Source organism: Peromyscus eremicus, chromosome 15, assembly GCF_949786415.1.
Source record: "Peromyscus eremicus chromosome 15, PerEre_H2_v1, whole genome shotgun sequence".
NCBI lineage: Eukaryota > Metazoa > Chordata > Mammalia > Rodentia > Cricetidae > Peromyscus > Peromyscus eremicus.
In genome coordinates, this window is record NC_081431.1 from 30,812,441 (window position 1) to 30,833,087 (window position 20,647).

General features: G+C 37.9%; 1 protein-coding gene across 4 annotated transcripts in view; it reads right to left on the reverse strand.

Moving 5' to 3' along the window:
* Window positions 1–5,609: 5,609 nt before the first annotated feature.
* The window catches only part of Kifap3 (kinesin associated protein 3), a 135,191-nt gene continuing 120,153 nt past the window's right edge, over window positions 5,610–20,647 (reverse strand). For 3 of the 4 annotated variants that reach the window (XM_059281189.1, XM_059281188.1, XM_059281190.1), the window contains exon 20: window positions 5,610–6,045. In XM_059281189.1, coding sequence (XP_059137172.1) covers window positions 5,937–6,045 — 109 coding nt within the window. In that variant the 3' untranslated portion in view covers window positions 5,610–5,936. Of the gene's footprint in view, window positions 6,046–9,694; window positions 9,764–20,647 lie in introns of all 4 variants that reach the window. The other variant, XM_059281191.1, reaches the window with a different exon arrangement.

A 20,647-nucleotide genomic window follows, 5' to 3' on the forward strand; every position in this document is an offset into this window, starting at 1 on the left:
TCCCAACTTCTTTAAAATTAAAGTGGCTAACCAAAACCTGGGCTAAACTAAGGGACTTTAACAGATTTATCATGCCGACTATAGAAAGGCACACAGCTTGCCTCTCAATCTGTCTTCAGCAAAGCTCTTTTGCTTGCGGTGGCTATTACCATGGCCTGGAAGAGTTTGGTTCTCTGTCGTGGGGACATGCTATGAAGCACCGTGCAAGGCTTTGTGAAGTCCTTTCCCCTGGGAGTACCTGGCTAGAAGCATCTTAGCTGCAGAATCACTACTGAGTGAGCAATGAGCATCAACGTCTAGGCCAGTGGTTCTCAGCCTTCCTAATGCTGTGACCCTCTGATACATTCCTTCATGTTGTAGTGACCCCCAACCATAAATCTAGTTTTGTTACTATCTTATAACTGTATTTTTGTTACTGTTATGAATCATAATGTAACTATCTGATATGTAGGAGATCTGATATTCGAACCCTATGAAAGGGTTGTTTGACCCCCAAAGGGGTCGTGACTCACATGTTGAGAACCACTGGTCTAGTTCTTGGCTTTGTCCAATGAGCCTTGTTCCAACCTCCTTTTCAGCTGGGCAGAGGAGTGCAGAGGGAGTCTCAAGTCCATTATTTTGTATCACATCAATGTGGCTAGTTTGAGCTGGAGCAGCAAGGCTTCCTCTTCTGCACTGGCCAGAGCATGGACAACCACCAAGAGCCAGGACATCTCAATACTTTGTGCCTATGCCAATAGGAAGCATCCAAGTCCCAGGCAAAGTCACCCCACCAGTGAAAACAATACATAGTCTAAGTGCTTATAATTTTAATTTTCAATCTCTCTGATGTATTATGGTTGTTAAAACTATAGTGTCAAAATAAGCAGTTCTCAAAAGATGAAATACAAATGGCTAGTAAACATTAAAAAAAATGTAGAACTGCACCCATCATCAGATAAATGAAATTAAAACTGTACTGATGTGGAAGAGAGGATGTAAAGAATGAAAGGAAGGGGTGGAGTGTTGTGGAACACTGCCTCCCAGGTATGACATGCCTGTTGTACTCATGAACTTACAGTAGCTGTGAGTATCTGTACAAGACCCACATCCACACTGAGACTAAACAATTCAGTCATGGAAAGAGTGTCTCAGGAGCCTCTCTTCCCTGAGGATCTACAGGCAGTTAATGATTGGTGGTGGAAGAAGAGACATTTTCTTTAGTGTTTTAGACACTGGTAAGTTGTTATGGTCATGTAAATAACCCCTTACCATGTTCCTATAAGCAAACCTAGTCAAATGTGAGCCACACATGCACATACAACAAGAACGCAAGAGTAGAAAGGGCAGTTGGGAGGAAGAAGGAAGTCAGTAGGAGTGAGGAGGAGACAAGAGAGGGTAATGCAAAGTGAATCTGATCAAAATATAGTATCTACATCCGAAGTTCTCAATCTGTGGGTAACAAACCCTTTGGGGGTCACATATCAGATACCCTCATATCATATATTTATATTATAATTCATAACAATAGCAAAATTACAGTTATGAGTAGCAATGAAATAATTTTATGGCGCGCGGGGGGGGGTGTCAGCACAACATGAGGAACTGTATAAAAGCATCGCAGCATTAGGAAGGTTGAGAACCACTGCTCTACATGCTAGAAAATATCACAATGGAATCTATTTTTACATGTAATTAATATATGGACAAAAGGGAACCCTTATACACTGCTGCAGGAATGTAAAACTAATGCAGTCACTAAGGAGGTTTCTTAATAAACTAAATAGATCTAGCATTTGTCCCAGCTATAGCACTCCTGGGTGCTTACTTGAGGGCCTAAGTCAATCCATCAGAGGTACTCCTATATACATACACACTTATTGCCTCCCTACTCACAACAGCTGAGCTGTGCAATAAACCCAGGTGTCCAAATTCAGAGGAAGGATTAAATAGTGTGGTGTAGATGCACAATGGAGTTTTTCAGTCCTAAATAAGAAAAAGGTTCTGTTATTTGCAGGAAAATGGGTACAACTGAAGATAATCATATTAAGTGAATTAAGCTGGTCTCAGAAAAATATTATTTTTATCTCATTTGTGGTTCTTAGATTTTTGTATGGATACATAAAACAATGTATGTAATATGTCATGAAAGGAAAAGTGAAATGGTCTGGGCAACAAAGGGGATTGACAGGAGGAAGAGGGGGAGGTAAAAAAGATGAGGAGGAGATGTGAGAGAAATACACTTCATGTCCAATATATACTTGTCTAAACATTGAGACAAATAACTCAGAAAGCCTAGCGTAATTTGTTCATCTGTCAAATCTGGTTCTCGTCAACACATTTTGAATCTAAACATTTAGTTTTACATGCCTGACCTTTGTCATATTTCTTGCACATGTTTTGATTCTGTATTTGTTTCTTATACTATTTGAGATAGGTTTGTTTTGTAGTCTGCATATGGCGGAGGCTTTAAAATGCTCCCACTTGTGAATGTAATTTTTCCACGGAAGCCTGTGCTTAGGTAGCCTGTTCTGAGAGAATGCTGAAATATGGGTTGAAAGTACCTTCCCGTAGAAGGGGCTTGTGTTTGCTCGTTCCTGCCAGGCGCTCCAGAGCAGACAGCTCTACGCACAGTGCACTTCTGAACTCTAAATTCAAAGAGATTTATGTGGAAGGTGAAAGAATATTCAGTGTTGCACCTGACTTCTCAAGGGACGCACCTCCATTTTTATTAAAAGGCCAGGTTGGATGGATACCTCTAAAAAGTCACAAAATTATTATCCCTTCAATTACTTCTTGAGTTGGCAAAACTATGTCAGTCGTCATTAATTTCCTATGCATATATTTTCAGAAATAATAATTTTAATTTTGTTTTGTAGTTAATATTTATACCTGCCAACCAGCTTTCAAAGCCCATCAAATCACTTTGTGGGTTCTTCTTCCTGAAGCTAACTTTTCATTATGTAAAAAACAACACTTTTGTTATGGAAAGTAAATGGGGTCTACTTCCCACAATCCTTTTTTGTTGTTGTTGTTGTTGTTGTTGTTGTTGTTTTTCAAGACAGGGTTTCTCTGTATAGCCTTGGCTGTCCTGGAACTCACTTTGTAGACCAGGCTGGCCTTGAACTCAGAGATCCGCCTGCCTCTGCCGAGTGCATGTGCCCCACTGCCCAGCCTCCCTCAATCATTCCTAAGAATATCCACCTGCCTACCACTTGGGATACAAGTCAGTAGTAATGAGCTTGCCTACTATGTGCAAGGAACCCAGGTTAAATTCTTAGTATGGCAGAAGGAAAAATTAGGAGAAATAGATAAGATGAAGAAAAACTATCTCCTTCACAAAACACTAAAAAAATTATTCAAGTGAAGTGTTTTTGGGTTCTGAGTCTGTCCATCCCTCAAATAAAAACAAGCAAGTCTACAGTTCACACTCTGCTCGCTTTAGTCACTTAACAGCTAAAGCCTGAAGACAGTTTGTTCTTTGAAGCATTTTATGTTTTCCTTTCCAAGCCATTTTAAAATTTAATTCAATTATTTGAGGACACAAGTCAGGTCGCATACATGCTAAGCAGATCTTAAACCACTCAGCTATATCCCCAGTTCATCTTTCTAAGATTCTTGTGGAAATTTTAATTTTTATCCCATAAGAAAATTTCTAGTATATGTCATTAAATTAAGTATGACATTAATTAAAAAACAAACAAACAAACAAACAAAAAACAACCTAGTGAGGCCAGGATATGACTTACAGTATGAATGGTATTTCTACAAGGGCCAAGTGCTGACCCTTTTTGTTCTCTGATAGACACAATAATTTAGATAGTCTGTTACTGATCTCATTGGCAAACTTTGATAAACAAGGGAATGCTAAACTAGCCAATGCCTGAGTGGAAAGATTATAATTTCTAAATCTGTGAAATCCTAAAACAACAAAAATATGTAAGAAATTTGTGCATAGCATTCGAAAAGTTATACATTTGGAATGTTCTTCTAAGTGTGTAAATGTCGCTTTAGTTTTGTGTACTTACACTGTGTATGTGATAAACAACAGGAACGCATTTGTACAAGGGCTGCTATGTTGAAAACAAAGAGACAGGTATTATCACTGACTAAACACAGAAACACAGGTAAGTCATTTAATATCTCATCTCAATTTGAAACGACTATGTATTTTACACTTCTTTATTTTATGTCTGACTTTGTGTAAGGGGTTCATATATACCACGGCGTGTAGGTGAAGGTCAGCGGACAAACGTGCAGGAATTGGCTCACTCCTCCAATCACGTGGGTCCTAGGACTTGAACTCAGGTCTTCTTGCTTGGTGGCAAGTGACTTTACTCATCCAGCCATCTCACTGGTTCTCACCTCAGATTGTTTGGTTTTAATTGTAAAAATGAGAGTTGGACAGTACTGATTCAAAATTTTCTGACATTAATATTTATTTTGTGGGTAAAAGGGAAACAAAGACAACTGCATGCTTCCAGAAAGATCACTTAGGTTGTGAGTTCACAAACATAAACAATATTCCAGATCATATACTAAAACAACATCCCGATCACATACTAAAACAACATTCTGATCATATACTAAAACAACATCCCAGATCATATACTAAAACAACATCCCAGATCATATACTAAAACATCCCGATCATATACTAAAACAACATCCCAGATTATATACTAAAACAACATCCCAGATCATATACTAAAACATCCCGATCATATACTAAAACAACATCCCAGATCATATACTAAAACAACATCCCGATCATATACCACCTTACAGGTATCAGGTGAGAATATACCTGTTGGTTATCTTTACATTTTTAAGTGTTTGGTTTCCCAAGCACATGGACTGAATTGTTCCCAAGGACCTTCCCAGCTCTAATACTTTGTGCTAACTGTGTAAATTAAGGTAAAAGTATAGTTAGATCAGTGGGTCTTACATTTAAAGGCAGAAAGCTTACCTTTGATTTGTGTTGTTTGGAAGCCCTGTGTTTCCTTGGTAGGAGGTAATCAAGAAACAACCTATGTTTACAATTAGCTCACTTGCTTGTTTTCTCAAGTAAAATTTTCAACATTTTAAAATCAATGAATTATTTTCAAAACTCATTATTAATCACCATGACCCTCTCTACTTCCCATTACCCACTTCTAAAGTTAAAAAAGAGAGAAAGAATCCTTTCCTTAATTTTCTTAGGTAAGGCAAAATAAATTAGCTTGTTCACACCTTATATTGTACATTTCAGGAAAAAACAAAGCTTAGAAGCCCAGTGGTGCTCCTGCTACGTTTACAGAGGTTGCCCTAGTATTCTGCTATAGTTAAAGTGTCATGAATCCGGATTACTTAGAAGTATAACAAATCACTTAAGGTCCAACACCACTTCCAACATATGTTCACCATTAGTTAAAAACTCATATTGTTAATAACCTAGGAAAGAAGCTTCCGGACACAGCATGAAACAAAAGGCAGAATGAGGTTCATTTAAAATAAAATGTAAAGGTAGCACAGCTCATACAAAACACTAAGTTTATAAGTAGAAAGAGAAGCAAAAAAAAGTGCTGTATTCCATGAATATGAGTGGTTCCTATGAAACACAGCACATATGAACACATGACTCTGGCCCATTCCTTTGCACGAATGCCACTTTTTAATAGAAATTAGTCACTTAATGTACATAATGTAGTATCTCTTTTTCCAGGCTAGTAGTTTCGCAACAGTCTCATGGGAAATGTTACTCTCCTCAAGATGTGTCTGGATGAGTGAACACTGCAGCATCAATTGTTTTTAACAGAAGACGTGAGGGTCAGAGTTAACCTGCAGCTGACAACATGGAGAAATAAGAAACACAGCCCCACAGGAGTACCAACATGCATTATTAAGTCAAGATTCAAGGCTAACCCACACCACACAGATCTCTCCTAAGCTGAGGGTACACATGGGAAGGGGTGACTTTATCGAGACCCAAAGCTGTAGTAGTAAGGTTCATCAGGGCGGAATCCATAGGCGGTGGCAGGACGTCCAAGAATTCCCACTGGTTGGCCAAAGCCATCCATTCCTAGGCTGGAAAGAGAAAGACAGGCAATAAGGTATTCTGTTTTTTACCCACACACCCAAAGTGCAGGTCATCGTCAGGGCCTCGAATGTCACACTTCCAGGATTCCCCAACAGTCACAGTGATTTTCAGAAATATTATTAATCTTTCTATTCTCATAGAAATGTAAGTACTGAAATATCTACCTCTGATGATCTATATTCAAATATTAGAAACCTTTCAGGAGAGTCTATTCCCAATAAATTCGAAGACTCGATTGAAATAGTTTGAATTCACAAATTATCTATATATATGGCTCTTATGAAACAATATGAAAAATTTACATTCCGGCAGTGACCAGCACTACTCCGCTGGGAAATGATAACAGTGGAAAAGAGCTTTCTGACTGTTACAAGGTCTGTTTGTCTTGTGGAGATGGAGACCTAACCCCTGTGACAGGATATGCAGTCAGAGCATTAGCAGTGAACTCCCAAGGGATCTAAGTCATTTGAGCCTGCAGGACAAGAGTGAGAGCTCCCCATAGCCTGCAAATCAGCCAGAGCTGACCTGGAACCCCTGAATGCTAAAGTGTGTGTCTTTTCTGTTTAGTAAAAGCAAGGCTATTGTTAAGTGCCGGTTTATTCTATGCAAGAAAAGCCAAGGAGTTGCAAATACAGCCTGAAACATAGAGACAGTTTACGCTTAATTTACAATATTCTTTTGCCTATGAATAAACTATTAAAAGAAAATCTGTTCTACAAAGCATTTTAGCAAAGAGTTAATCAGCACTGCAGAGAAGGACAAAATGTGAATGTGCGAGGCAAATTCGGCAGCTTCAACATGCTCATGCACAGCTCATGCAGTGAACGCTGGTGAGCTCCATGTAAAGCTGAAGGAAATCATTTATAATGTGGAAATGTAAGCTTTGAAATAAAAAGCACACTTAAATGACAAGATTATTTGAGATTCTACTAAGCAGAATAATTTTCACCAACAAATGCCAATCTGATTAGAATACATATTCACATTTATATTAACTTCCTCTCACAAGGTAAGAAAGATTATATCGAACCGCACTAGTAAGTATTAAAATGCTAACAGCATGTATGTTCAAGTGTTTGCACATGTATCAGACCATATCTAAAGAGTAAGCACTATGATGTAAGATGCATAGAGTTACATATAAGACATGTGCTTCAAGTGAATCTATCTCTTGGGGAAGTATAATTTATACACCTTTCAGGTTAAGATTTATACTGAGTGATCCTGGACAAATAAAACTTCATGAAAAAGATGGATTTATAATTTATCAAAGCTAGTTACAAATTTTAAGTCTGTATTTTATTTTGCTCCATGGGGGAAATTAAACTTTGAGGTGAAGGGGAAATATTATTCTAGAGTTAGCTTTAGAGAGGGTAGGGGTTGAGAGTAATCAGAACGTATTATATACATGTATGTAAACTGTCAAAGAATACATTTATTAAAAAAAGATGTTTCAGAAATCAGTGGATTCAACAAACTTCTATTTATTCACAAGGTTTCCCTATTCACAGTTAGGGGAACAGTTGGCTGACACTGACCCTAAACACTAAGATAGCATAATCATGCATTTAGACAACTCTCCAACATGTAAGATGAGATTACATCTCATTCTTTGCCCATCTTTCAACTTGTCACTACATGTGGACACTCCTCAGAACCTCTTAAAAGGCCACGTTAATTCTGTGGTCATTTCTCAGTCTCCAATCTTTTCTGAGGTCTGGGAATTAGAGGCTTGCAGTGGACCACTGAACACTCAGAAAGCACCCCTGAAATGGACACTTTCCAGAGGGCTTCTAGAAATTCTACATAAAGGATGGCGATTGGCAGGGAGTTTCTCACTACCATGGGGGCAGCAGAAGCTGACACAGTTCCTTTGCTGTCACTAGCCTGGGCCAACACCAGGAGCCAGTGGTCCCCACTGAGAGAGGGGACTTAGCAGATTCTCAGAGACCCAGACTTGTACATTCAAGTTGAATGACTGCTTTTCTGTATTTCTATGACGGATCAAACTCCTCATCGCTGCTTTCCTATGCGGTTTGTCAAATGAATAAAGAATATATTCAGACATGCCCATATGCGACACTTTTCACTATAAATGACAAATTCCCATTTTCCCCTTTCTTTTCTGAATACACCAATTACACTGTCAATAAGACTCTATATCCCCAGGTAAGTGAAGGTAAGACTCGCCCTTAAGTGTGGAGCTTTTCAATAGCCCAGTGTTTAGGCCACTGTAGCGGGTTCCGTGCCTGCAGACAACAGTTCATGTACCATGAGTGTATGGTACAATGTATAGGGCAGCATTTGGGCTTTTCAAGACCCCCCTTTCCCCCAATCCAGGAAGAAAACTTGGAACTAAGTCTTAAAACTAGCTCTTTGTGACTTATCCTTCATATACCATAGACTAAGTATTTAAAGGATATTTAAAATATTCTAACCAGCTTGGAAAGTATTGTGATACTGTAGATCCTTGTGTAGTTATGGCCATCTTTTAAATTCAATTAGTTGTAGAGCTACAGTTTTCTTCTTTAATCTCTTATTTGGGTTGTTCTAAATCAGGAAGGAACAGAGCTTTCCATGATGCTAAAACTTACAGACGTACTCTTTTGGAACACATGGACACTAATTCTACTTTCTTTCTTGATATAAGAATGTAGCATTATTAATGTGGACTTTGTCTCAAAATTAGGAGAGTCTAAGTATTCAAAAGGAAATAGAGATATTTGGAGGTAAATATTTGGGGTAAGTTCTGGAAGGGACAGAAATCATAAATACAGAGGGGCAGTGACGCAGTAAAACGTGTACCCTTCTGACTCAGGAACTTGACACGGCATTAACAGGGACCTAGGAGCCCATAGAAACTAAGCTGTGACATGTGATATCTGCTCTCACTGTGCATGGCCACTGCTTTAGACAGCCGTTTGTAACATGGGGCTGTACATATGGGAATGGAACTGTATCATGCTTAGTGTGTCTTTGTGTGTACAAATTCTCTCTCTGCTACCCTGACCTATGGAAAACTTGTGAATCCTCCTATATTAGCATGTGAAGCCCATTATACTACTTGTTCTTCACATGGCTATTTAGTGATACTTAATTTTTTCCTTTAGTGTTAAGACAAAACATTTTCAATCATTGAATTACCCAAACTCAGTATATTTTCTTGATAATATATAATTCTAGTCCAAAGAAAAAAGCTCTCTCTGATAATAAGATAACCAGGGATAGTAATGTCAACAAATCAAACTTCTATAAAGTTATATACCCAAAAAATGTCTTTGGGGTACCTGGAGACGAAAATGGAAACAAATCTTTTAAAGTGAAAATTATACTTATAATTCAACAATAGTATAATATTAACCACTTAGAATTTGTTTCTATAAATCTACAGAGTTAATTGACACAGAGAAAGCTTGATGTCCATCAATATCTATAGGACTTGAAACAAGTCCTCAAGCAGCATTCACTAAGATTCTAAACTTGTGATGATTCAGAGGAAAACAAAATCTGAAAATGACACGTGACACTTTACATGCAGCACATTCCAAAGAAATGGCAGCCAGTAGGAATCCTTGGCACACTCAGGATTCTGTGCCACAGTCGACATTCCTGGAGAAAGGAGAGAAAGGCACCTACCTCAGGCTGTTTGTGAGGCTTAATTAGTGCATATTTGTAAAGCACTTTGAAATCCTTGGATGAAAAGTGCTGCATGAGTGAAAAGCATCATCATTATTTTACTCTAATTAGATCAAAGCAACACATGCCGTTTTCTTCTTTGAAATTCCTAAGTCAGCAATACAAGTACAAGCATGTAATAAATTTATTAGTGGACGTTACCATGAAAAATATTTTGATCCATTTTTCTTCTTTCATAAACTCATAGGATCGAGGATCTGAATTTTTTTTTGAAACAATGTTGCTTGCACTTCAATTCACAACACTCTTGATAGAGCTCATCTGGACCTTATCTGGACTGGAAGTGGCAGTGCATGGGACTCTGAGAAGGCAGTTCCCATGGGTGTGTAAGACTGCTAGAAAGTTCTTTATTACAGTCCTCCAAAACGCTATCCAAGTAGCCTTAGCATTACTCTCCATAACCATACATGAAGTCTAATTCTTTATGCACATCTCACCACTCTGTTTATTTGACCATTAGGATACAATCTCCAATCTCTGCTGTTCATTTTTGTTTTCTAACTTTGATTTTCATTATTTACCTCAAAATAAAGAATATGAAGCTTTTATGATATTTATGATGTGGTTTGAAATTGCTAGAGCAGTGGAGAGCCATACTACCCTGAATGTGCTCAATCTCATCTGAACCAAGTACAGCACACAGTGCAAACCTATCTCTGACTTTATTACTGTAAGTAAACTCCACTGACCTTAAAAAAAATGTAAGGAGCTATTATAACAAAGTGGTGTATAAAAGACGGAGTGTATAAGTGTATGTATAACTGTGCATATAGACAGAGACACACCGAATTTTCACCTGCCACAAAACTGGATATCATTTTTTATAGTCTGGGACTGTCTTTAGGGATTCTACAGTTCATTACATAGAATCTTTGGTATCAATATACTTATAAGCAGGGAATACTGACTTGGAATCACTCAGTCTTTGTAATTCACAGATAACATTAAAGACCGGAGTTAATTTGGGATTGTCAAGTAAAAGGACTTAACAGAAAGTAGCTCTCACTGAAGGAGACATTTCCTGATTCCATAGAACTGTATGGCATAGTCTGTTAACCATTCTAGATGATTTCATTTTTATCAATTAAGCAGTGATCCAGTTCACTTCCTGTTGCCTGCTGATCAAGATGTAGGACTCTCAGCTTCTTCTACAGCACCATGCCTGCCCACATGCTGCCATATCCCACCATGATAATAATAGACTAAACCTCTGAAAATGTAAGTCACCCCAATTAAATGTTTTCCTTTATAAGAGTTGCCATGGTCATGATGTCTCCTCACAGCAATAGAAACCCTAACTAAGATAGAAGTTGGTACGAGGAGTGAGGTATTGCTGTGAAAGGCTGACCATGCTTTTGTTTGAAGGAATATGGACCAAGGGACTGTAGATTGGAAAAGCAGTTGAACAAGACAGTGGTGCTGAATGTGATTTGATGAACTGTGGGGGCCTGGCTCAAGACGTTTCAGAGGAGAAGAATTTTAGTATGTTGCAGAGAGATCATATCATTCTTGTGATATTTTGGTGATGAATGTGGCTGCCCTTTGCCCTTGTCTGGAGAGTCTGCCTGAGGCTAAAGTGAAGAGAGTTGAATTATTTCTGTTGACAAATTTCAAAACAGTCTAGTATAGACTCTGCCATGTGGTTATTAGTGGTTACTCTAATGAAGATTTATAATGAAAAGGAGCAAGCAGAGCAAAAAAAAAAAAAAAAACAAACCAAAAAACCCAAAAACAAAATAAACAAATTGAGGAGAAAAGGAGCACCAGGATGAGGAATGGAGCTAAGTCCTGTGTTCAAGAAGATAAATAGATTAAGAAACAGAAATAAGGGAGTGGTGACCTCAGGGCAAGATCCTACGGGTTAAGTTCCCAATTTGAGAAAAGGAATTAAGGAAGAGCTTAGAGCTGGGTGTGGTGGTGCACACCTTTAATCCCAGCAATCAGAAGGCAGAGGCTGGTGGATCTCTGAGTTTGAAGCCAGCCTGATCTACAGAGCAAGTTCCAGGACAGCCAAGCTAAGGCAGTGAAGGAAACCATGAAAAACAGAAAGCTGGTGAAGATGTAATTGAACATGAGGGCCATGTCCCAGCCCCAGTAAACAGCAGAACTTGGCACCTTCGGCCATGTAGTTCTGGCTTTAGTCAAGGAGTGACTAAGGAAAACTTCTATGGCCTGGCATATGTCAGGGGTGTCCCTGAATGGAGGCCTAGAAAGGCCATTGCATGAAGCTGTAAAGGTGAAGCCTGGAATGCCTTGGAGACCCCAAGATGCTGGAGATGCCAGAGTCACGGAATACCTGCCAAGGAAAGGGGGTGGAAGCAGCCCAAGAGAAAGATGTTGCAGTCAACAAAGCTGAAAGGAGTTGGAGATGAGGAGAGCATTTTGACATCAGACATGGAGATTGTAGTTTGCCCAGCTAGTTTATGATCTTGCTTCAGTCCAGTATTTCCTCACTATGCTTCCTACCCTATGTTTTGGAACAGTAATGTATACCCTGTGGCATTATATGTTGGAAGTATGTGATCTGTTTTTTGATTTTGAATTTATAGATTACAGTTAAGAGACTGCATAAATCTCAGAAGAGACTTTGAACTTCGAACTTTAATATATTGTTGAGACTGTGACAAACTATGGAGGCTTTTGAAGTTGGACTAAATGAACATTTCATTATGATATTATTACAAGTTTATGGGGGCCAGGGAGTGGAATGTGGTAGTTAGAATGTAATTGTCCCCCATAAGCTCATAGGGAGTGGCACTATTAGGAGGTGTGGCCTTACTGGAGGAAGTGTGTCATTGTGGAGGTGGGCTTTGAGGTCTCATACTGCTCAAGCCATGCCCAGTGGGACAGTTCACTTCTTGTTGCCTGCTGATCAAGATATAGGACTTTCAGCTCCTTCTCCAGCACCATGTCTTCCTGCATATTGTCATGTCCCACCATGAGGATAATGGACTAAACCTCTGAAATTGTGAGCCACTCAATTAAATGTTTTCCTTTATAAGAGTTGCCATGGTCATGGTGTCTCTTCACAGCAATAGAAACACTAACTAAGAGAGCAGGACGTTAAGTATTTAATATACTGGGAGTACATCTGTAATGCATTGTATTGCACTGCTCTAATGCCTGTGCAGTAGGATTCTAAGTAATACAATGTGAGTGTGTCAGAGATACAGTACAGTTTCTACAGCAGAATCTTTGAGGCTAGAAGGTCTTTACCCAAAACAGTCAAACTTTAAGGCATTTGCCATTATATTTCTGTCATTTTATATTTTGGTTTTTGTTTCTTGTATTAGAATGTCCATGGAAGGCTAAGGTTGTAATATTCTTTGACGTACACGAAGCATCTAGCATCATATCTGACATGAAATGGACAAAGAGTATCAATGTCTGGAGAGACAGGTAGGATTGCACAGATTAAGAGAGAGGTGTGGACGGCATAGAGGCCTGAGCAAGACACTGCAGCAGCTAAAGAGTAGCAGTGTGTTCTGGTCAAATTCTTTAGTGTGTGATATGAGAGCAGCAGGACTGCAGTGCAGGTCTAAAGTGTGAGTAGGACTGGATAGTACAACTTCATATGCCATACTAAGAACTGCATGGATTTTGAAAACTATCAATAGTTGTAAAGAACAATAGTCTAATTCTGTGTTTTGGAAAGTTATCTGTGGTAGGAAAGGGAGTTGGGGTGAACTCAAATGCACAGAAAACATTTAGGAGGTAATAGAGCTGCCCAATTTGAAGAAATAAGAGGCTTAATGCCAGCAGCCTCGTAAACAACAGTGAGAAAATTGTTACAGTTCACAACAAAGGTTAACGTGTGTGTGTGTGTGTGTGTGTGTGAGAGAGAGCGAACACCCGTTTGTAGAGGTCATAGGACTACTCAAGGGAATGGTTCAGCTCTCTCCTTCTACCTGTGGTCCTGGAAGCTAAACTCAGGTTGTTAGTTTGGAAGCAAATGCCTTTAGCTGCAGAGGCATCTCGTTGGCCTATCTTTCCTCTTTTGAAAGGAGATTTTCACAAAAACTTTACTAGATTAGATCTGAGAGCTAAGGGGGAGAATGTAAAAACTGGCTGACAATTTAAAGACTACAGAAGAGCAGAATGAAAGAACTTTGCCCCATAGGTATAGAGAATGCTTCATGAAATAGCTAAAAGGCTGCTGTATTCCATGGGATGAAGTCAGACAGCCTGAGAGGCCAGTTATGCCATGTTTTTAAAGTTACTGCTTAGGAAGAGAAATGCAGGACAAGTAACACTTAACAAGGTGGTGTCTTACCAGGACCCCGAATGTAATTTTCAGACAAGCCACTAGATGGCAAGCTTGTCTTGCCACTGTAAATGCACCACTAGTTTTAAAGCACAGCTTAAGAATTCAAACTGTATGTAACACTGATGGAGTGCAGTTTGTTTTGCATCCTCAGAAAATTAATATCTTCATTTTATAAGTGAAACAATTTAGTTCACAAAAACAACAAACACCCATTGTTGAATGTAAAATCTGTAACTGTGGGGGGCCTAAAAAATAAGTTAAAATAAAGGATGTCAATTGTCTTTGGCACTGAAAATTTAACTTGCATACTAAAGTACTATTTTTACAGCATAGTTTGAAAAACATCATGGAACCAACATCAGGAACATAGTGTTTTATAAGTTTACCTATAACACACATATGTTTTAGATTTCTCTAAGGTATTAGTGTTTTGATCCCCTCCGCCCCCCAGGGTTTTTCTGGTCCTGGAACTCACTTTGTAGACCAGGGTGACCTTGAACTAACAGAGATCTGCCTACCTCTGCCTTTTGAGTGCTGAGATTAATAGTTATTGTTTTGAAATGGAGTCATTGTGTCATTCAGAAAATAAAATCCAAGATCATAATTATGTAGTCTTTTGATGAGTCTGACATATGTATACACATACACAAAGATTACCTGTAATTTTACATTTACTTTTGTGTGCTTTATATACACATTTTTTCTTTTATTACTAATAAAATAAAGCTTTATAGATAACACTTGTTTTTTTTCTTTTCTTTTTTATGTTTATTTCTATGTATGCCATTGTACATTCAGAGACCAGAAGAGGGTATTGTATCTCTGGAGCTAGAGTTAAATGCAGCTGTGACCTGACATGGGTGCTGGGGAACTGAACTCAGGTTGGAAGAGCAGCAATTGCTCTTCATTCACTTAGCCAGTCTGCAGCCCCATAAGTAATATTTTTTAATGAACACAAACTAATTATTTGTTCTTAAAGGGCAAATTACATGCATATTAGGAAGCTGGATTTAAATCACCTCTTTGGGATTCATTAAAATATTTTGTTAATGGCATCTGTCAGTTGTAAGGGGAAAATACTGTAGGGACAGATTCCTTCAGTTTAGTGCCTATGCTGATGCTTCAGATAAAAACTAATTTGTGCTAATGATGGGCATGTGCAAAACTGTCTCTAATTTATTCCAGTTGGCCATGAAATTTCACTTCACTGACTCTCCTCTAATCTCAATTAATACTTGTCTTCATACACATGTAAAGCTACTGTTTTCTTCTGAAATATCTTGACCAGATTCATAAGGCAGATAAAGAACACCTCAACTACGAAAGGTAACAGACTGACTCCTGGGAGTCCTGACAAGCACACTGCCCAGCATGGAAGGCAGATGAAGCGACTTAGAGACTTGTCTTTTTATCATCAACTGATGGTTTGATTTCACTAGCCCAGAGGAATGGCTAAAACTTGTTTGGGTAAGAGTGGATAGTCAATCATGCAGAAAATCACAAGCATTTCCATGCATGCAAGGGGTTTCTGAATTTCTATTTATTTGTCTTCCTACATAGGAGGAACCCTTCCTTGTTGATCAAGCTTGCCATCTTACTGGAAATTTTTCTATTCTTCTTTTATCTCTCTTTTGCATATTCAAGGAAAACATTTATAAATCTTGTATTGCTGTGACTTAACACTGGCTTTCTGCAGAGAACAAGAGCTTGAAGGAAAGACTTGCAGCTATTAAATGGCACTTCACTTTTCCTTATTTGTAGCGCAGGTACCTAAGCCTATAACGGTCTCTGGCCTTCTAGAGCAGTCTTTCAGTTAGGGTATACCATCTAGCTGTCTTTAACTACATGTCTTCAATTAAGCAGGAGAAGTTCTTGAAACTGGCGGGTTCTATAATGTCAAGCAATGCCTTGATTCCCAGCACTTACCAAGTGGTTTAAATAACCTCTGTGCCAATAAGCTGAGTCATTAGCACCTCTTTTATGTAATTGTTTGTCTGTTACTGAGTCTACATTTATATAATCTGTCATAATGCCTTTGTTCTCTTTAAGGTACAAAAATTACTGTTATAGGTTTCCAATAGAGAATATCATCTCAGTAGCAATGTTTTCTCAGTGATAGATTAACCATGCTGTCTGGTACTGAGTGAGTTAAATGTGAACACAACACTAATTACTATGTAATGCTAACCTTAGTTGCTGGTTCATTTTGAGACTCTTTAAAATATGAACTGTGTATTTTACCCCTATGCACTCTCTTAATGATTTGTTTTTTTAGACTGAAATCACTTCCAGCCATCAGTTATACTCTTGGTCTCTACATATGCACTTTTCCAAGCACAAATATTTCTTTTTCCTATTGCTCTGCCAGCCCTGTCAGAGCAAATTTCACTTTAAACTAAATGCTATGATACTTAAAACCTCTTGGATTACTTGGGCTGCTAGTGTGATCTATGACCTTCCAAGAATGACAGCTGAACTTTCCAATTTGCTTACACTGCTTGGGGAGCTAGAAAGCACACGCCAAAAAGGAAAATGTTTCTGATGCTGAACAGAGAGGAGAGTTCTTGTCGGAGGGGGGGGGGGCAGGAGACTGTTAAGTAATGAAAAATACTAATAAGAAATGAAAAGAAACTAAACATGCTGTAAAGTTGAATACCTCAAACATAATTCCAAAGTTAACACTAGCATTAAAATTCTCTAGCTGGACTAACTGGTTAAAATGTAAATAATCATCTTTAGTTACTGTAATTTAAGCACCATGTAGAATCCTAGTTATGCTGCACTATTGGAGTAAGTCCTAGAAATGGAAAAGAATCTAAAATCATCCTGATTATTACCAAATAACCAGGCTATATCAATTTCCACTTTTCTTTATAAAATAGAAATTTGACATCTGAGAAAAATCCGAGGCACTCCAGCCATATAATATGCATGCATTCCCTGCTGACATACTACTCTCTCTTCAATGAGAAATTACTGCTAACTTCCTGTGAAAACTCATGGATCAACAATCCTGAAATAAGCAATACAGTTTGGGAAAGTTTTCAGTATAGTTTTGAAACTTGTCTCTTTATACATCACGTAAGACACAGAAGAATCTGTATCTTTAAAACACTTCTCTACAATGTCATAAAGTAAGACGTTTAACATACAGTTTCTAACTTATCTGAGAATATTCACCCTTTTCTTTCCTTTATTTTGCGAAGTAACAGACAAATCATGTCTGTTGATAAAAATATAGCGGTTTGTAAGTAAAGACTTTTTGTAAGATAAATTAAACTAACTAATGGCTTTCCAAATTTAAGAAGAAAAATATGTAGATTACAAAACTACAGCTAAATACATTAAAAATCTAGATATTTAAATAGCTAAAAAAGAACATCTGAAAATTTGATTATAAGTAAATTTTTAATTGTAAATATACAAAAAAGGCACTTTTGCCTTATTAGGCTATTTTTTAATATGTATGATGGGGGTATGACTGCTACTCTGCAGCTGCTAATTCAGCAACAGCTGTTCTGCCTGACACCCCATGACCATACCTTAAGTTATTCTCAAAGGCATACGGAGACACTGCAGACCCTTTTCGGTAGCAGTGATGCACACGACATTTTTCTTTTAGTTAAAAGACTGGTAACTGAATTTATTGAATTCAGCAAAACTAACTGAGAGGTGAATTTGCTGACAATTCCTGAGCTTTATTAAAGTTAGTGAGGTACAGTGACTTCAAAACAAGAGTGTCTGGGGAAAAATTCTGCCTTTACCAATAAAATTAGTTTCAGTCTCTTTCTGTAACTTCCTAATTTCTTTCTTTGAAGAATAATGACTATTACGCTTTTATTTAGATCACTACACTTTCAGGTCTCTTCCAACTCTAATCCATTCTTAAGTACATATTTGGTACTGTTTATATTTGGATTATAACTGCCATGTTATATGAAATGATGACAATGCATTTAAAAATGCTTGGGAAATTCTGGCTCCTACATACAATGTAGTAACAGTGAAGAGATACTCCACCACACGTGGCATGCCTCTTGCACATGCTTCCTGTTTGCCTTTACAAGGCTTCTACATAAGTCATGGAGATTTATGCCTATGCAGAGGCATGTTAATTATTGTTGCAGTAAAATAATGTCATGGCCAATAAGACTTTCCTTTTCCCATAGCAAGAGCAGACTGCTTGTATAAACTGGGTAATTCAATCAAACACTCAGATTCTACATCATGATAAATGCAAATGTAGAACACCTTTAGGAAAACTGTGGGCAATATCTTACTCTGCATCCCCTGGGCTCATGTTAAAGGAGTAAATCAAGGGGGAATTTTTAGCTATTTCATGCAAATCACTTCCCACACTGTACACCTACTTGTGCCCAGGCAACTGCTAGTGGTAGTTTCTTTACTCAGGAGTACAGAAGATGAAAACACTTAGGGTGTAGTATTGTATTCTGTGGTACTTGCTGTCTGAGGTTGTAGAAAAGCTTGACAACCCGGGACTCACATGTAAGTTGGGCAAAGAAGGGAATTGTTCAGGGTGATGGGAATGTGCTTCTCAGGTAATAGTCAGTTGTCCAAATGTACATGCAAGTATACCTAGATTAGTTGTTCCAAGTCTACAGGGCCAGGAACAGTGAGTGAGTTTGGTATAAATAACTCTGGCCCCTACTTGCTGATGATAAACAGCACCTCTTTTTCTCAGATGTTGGGGAAAAAAAAGGCAAAAAGTGATAGTTTCTTTTTCTCCATGCAGAGAATGAGGTAAATGTACAATTAATTGTATACTATTTATAAAAGCTCTGAAATCCAGAAAAAATAATTAAATACATTTATTTCCTTCCCCTGTTACTCTTGTGGTACCTGGCACCCTTTTTTTAAAATTAGCTTCTCAATTATCATCTGTAAAGAAAACATTCTGAGCAACATCATTAAAAACAGCTCTGATAAAGCACAGTCACTACTATGTATCGTAAAGCAGGTACAAGCGATTTTACATTCACAGAGGTATGATACAGTACTGCTCTACACCTATAATACTAGAGGATACAATTGAAAAGGCATTATTTGAGACTTGATTCCACTTTTCCAACAGAGCATAGCAGGACATAGGGCCAGACACCTTTCTTAAACAAACTTTTTTTTTGAGACAGGGTCTCAGTATGTGGTCTTGGCTGGCCTCAAACTCACTGAGACCTGACTGCCTCTGCCTTTCATACTGATTTAACAGCGCTATTTCTTTGATGCTGAGGCCACCATCCAGGAGTTCATATATATTACCACTGAGCTACATTCCCAGACCTTGAAAAGATATCAATTTTAATTTACAGTTGCAGTTGGAATTTTACCTGCCTATGCGCACAGAAGCCCCCTCTGTCCTTTCACAGCTGAGGGCTCTAAATCAGCCACTTGCCCCCAAACCAACTCTGTCTTAAGGGAGCTTTGCCTTTATATCTGACAGTATGGTGGTTCTGGTTCTGGTTAAAACCAACCAAACCCTTAAATTGAAAGAACTCCCCAAAAGGTAGCACATATCAATTTTAGATACAATTTCTTCCAAAGCTAAATAAGAATTTACAGGCTTGTGTATGATTATCCTTCATTATTTGAGACAGAATGTTGACTACACTCACAAAATTGTTGATATGCTCCTATTTAAGGATATTGAAAACTTAAACTATTTAAGATCTTTAACTTAGAAGGCACAAGAAAGCATTTGTTAAGTCCCTGCAGTCTGAAATTAAACCACATATATATATATTTATATATAATTTATATATATATATATATATAATTTATATATATATAAACTTTGATTGAGAACCCAACATAGAAATTGTATAAATACACATACATATATATGTATATATTCATAATTAGCTTGAATGGAAGCATAACATTTAGAAATTTACTATTTTAAAGTTACTTTCTTCAAGCAAAAATACAATGCAGCATTTGAAATACTTTCTATTCCAGCATGCCCAACTTGTCCTTCTGAAGCAGGTCTAAATTCTCTTTTATTCTTGGAGGCTCTGAGCAGCTGGGAGACAACAAATGTTTTGTGCTACACTTTGGAAACACTGCATGCTACCTAACGTTCCTGTACTGGTAAACTGTACAGGAATACAGTTCTCAGTTTATCCTTCTAACTACAGACATCTTCATTTTTAAATAACCACCATGTTAGTGTATTTGCTTCTTTTTAAAACCGAGAAACCTGACATATTCTAACAATTCTTTTGTAATATAAATTCTTTAAATGAAACGTTTCAAGAATTCTTTAGTAACTAGGATGTTCAATTTTCTCACGGGGATGGTGACTCATGCCTGAAGTCCCTGGAAGCCAGAGGAGGCAGACAAGGACTGTACACACATGATATCAGCTGTCTGTTGAGATCCTTCCCAGCCATTCAGCATTATACAGTGAGATACTGTCTCTAAACAAACAAATTCTGTTGTTGTTTTTGTCATTTGTTCTCTTGGGAGAACAAGAGAGAGAGAGAGAGAGAGAGAGAGAGAGAGAGAGAGAGAGAGAGAGAGAGAGAGAGAATATGAATCTATCTAAAGTGAAAAGTCCGTTTCTGAGTAAACCTTTCCCTCGTGAGATGGGAGGCATTAAAATCAACTTT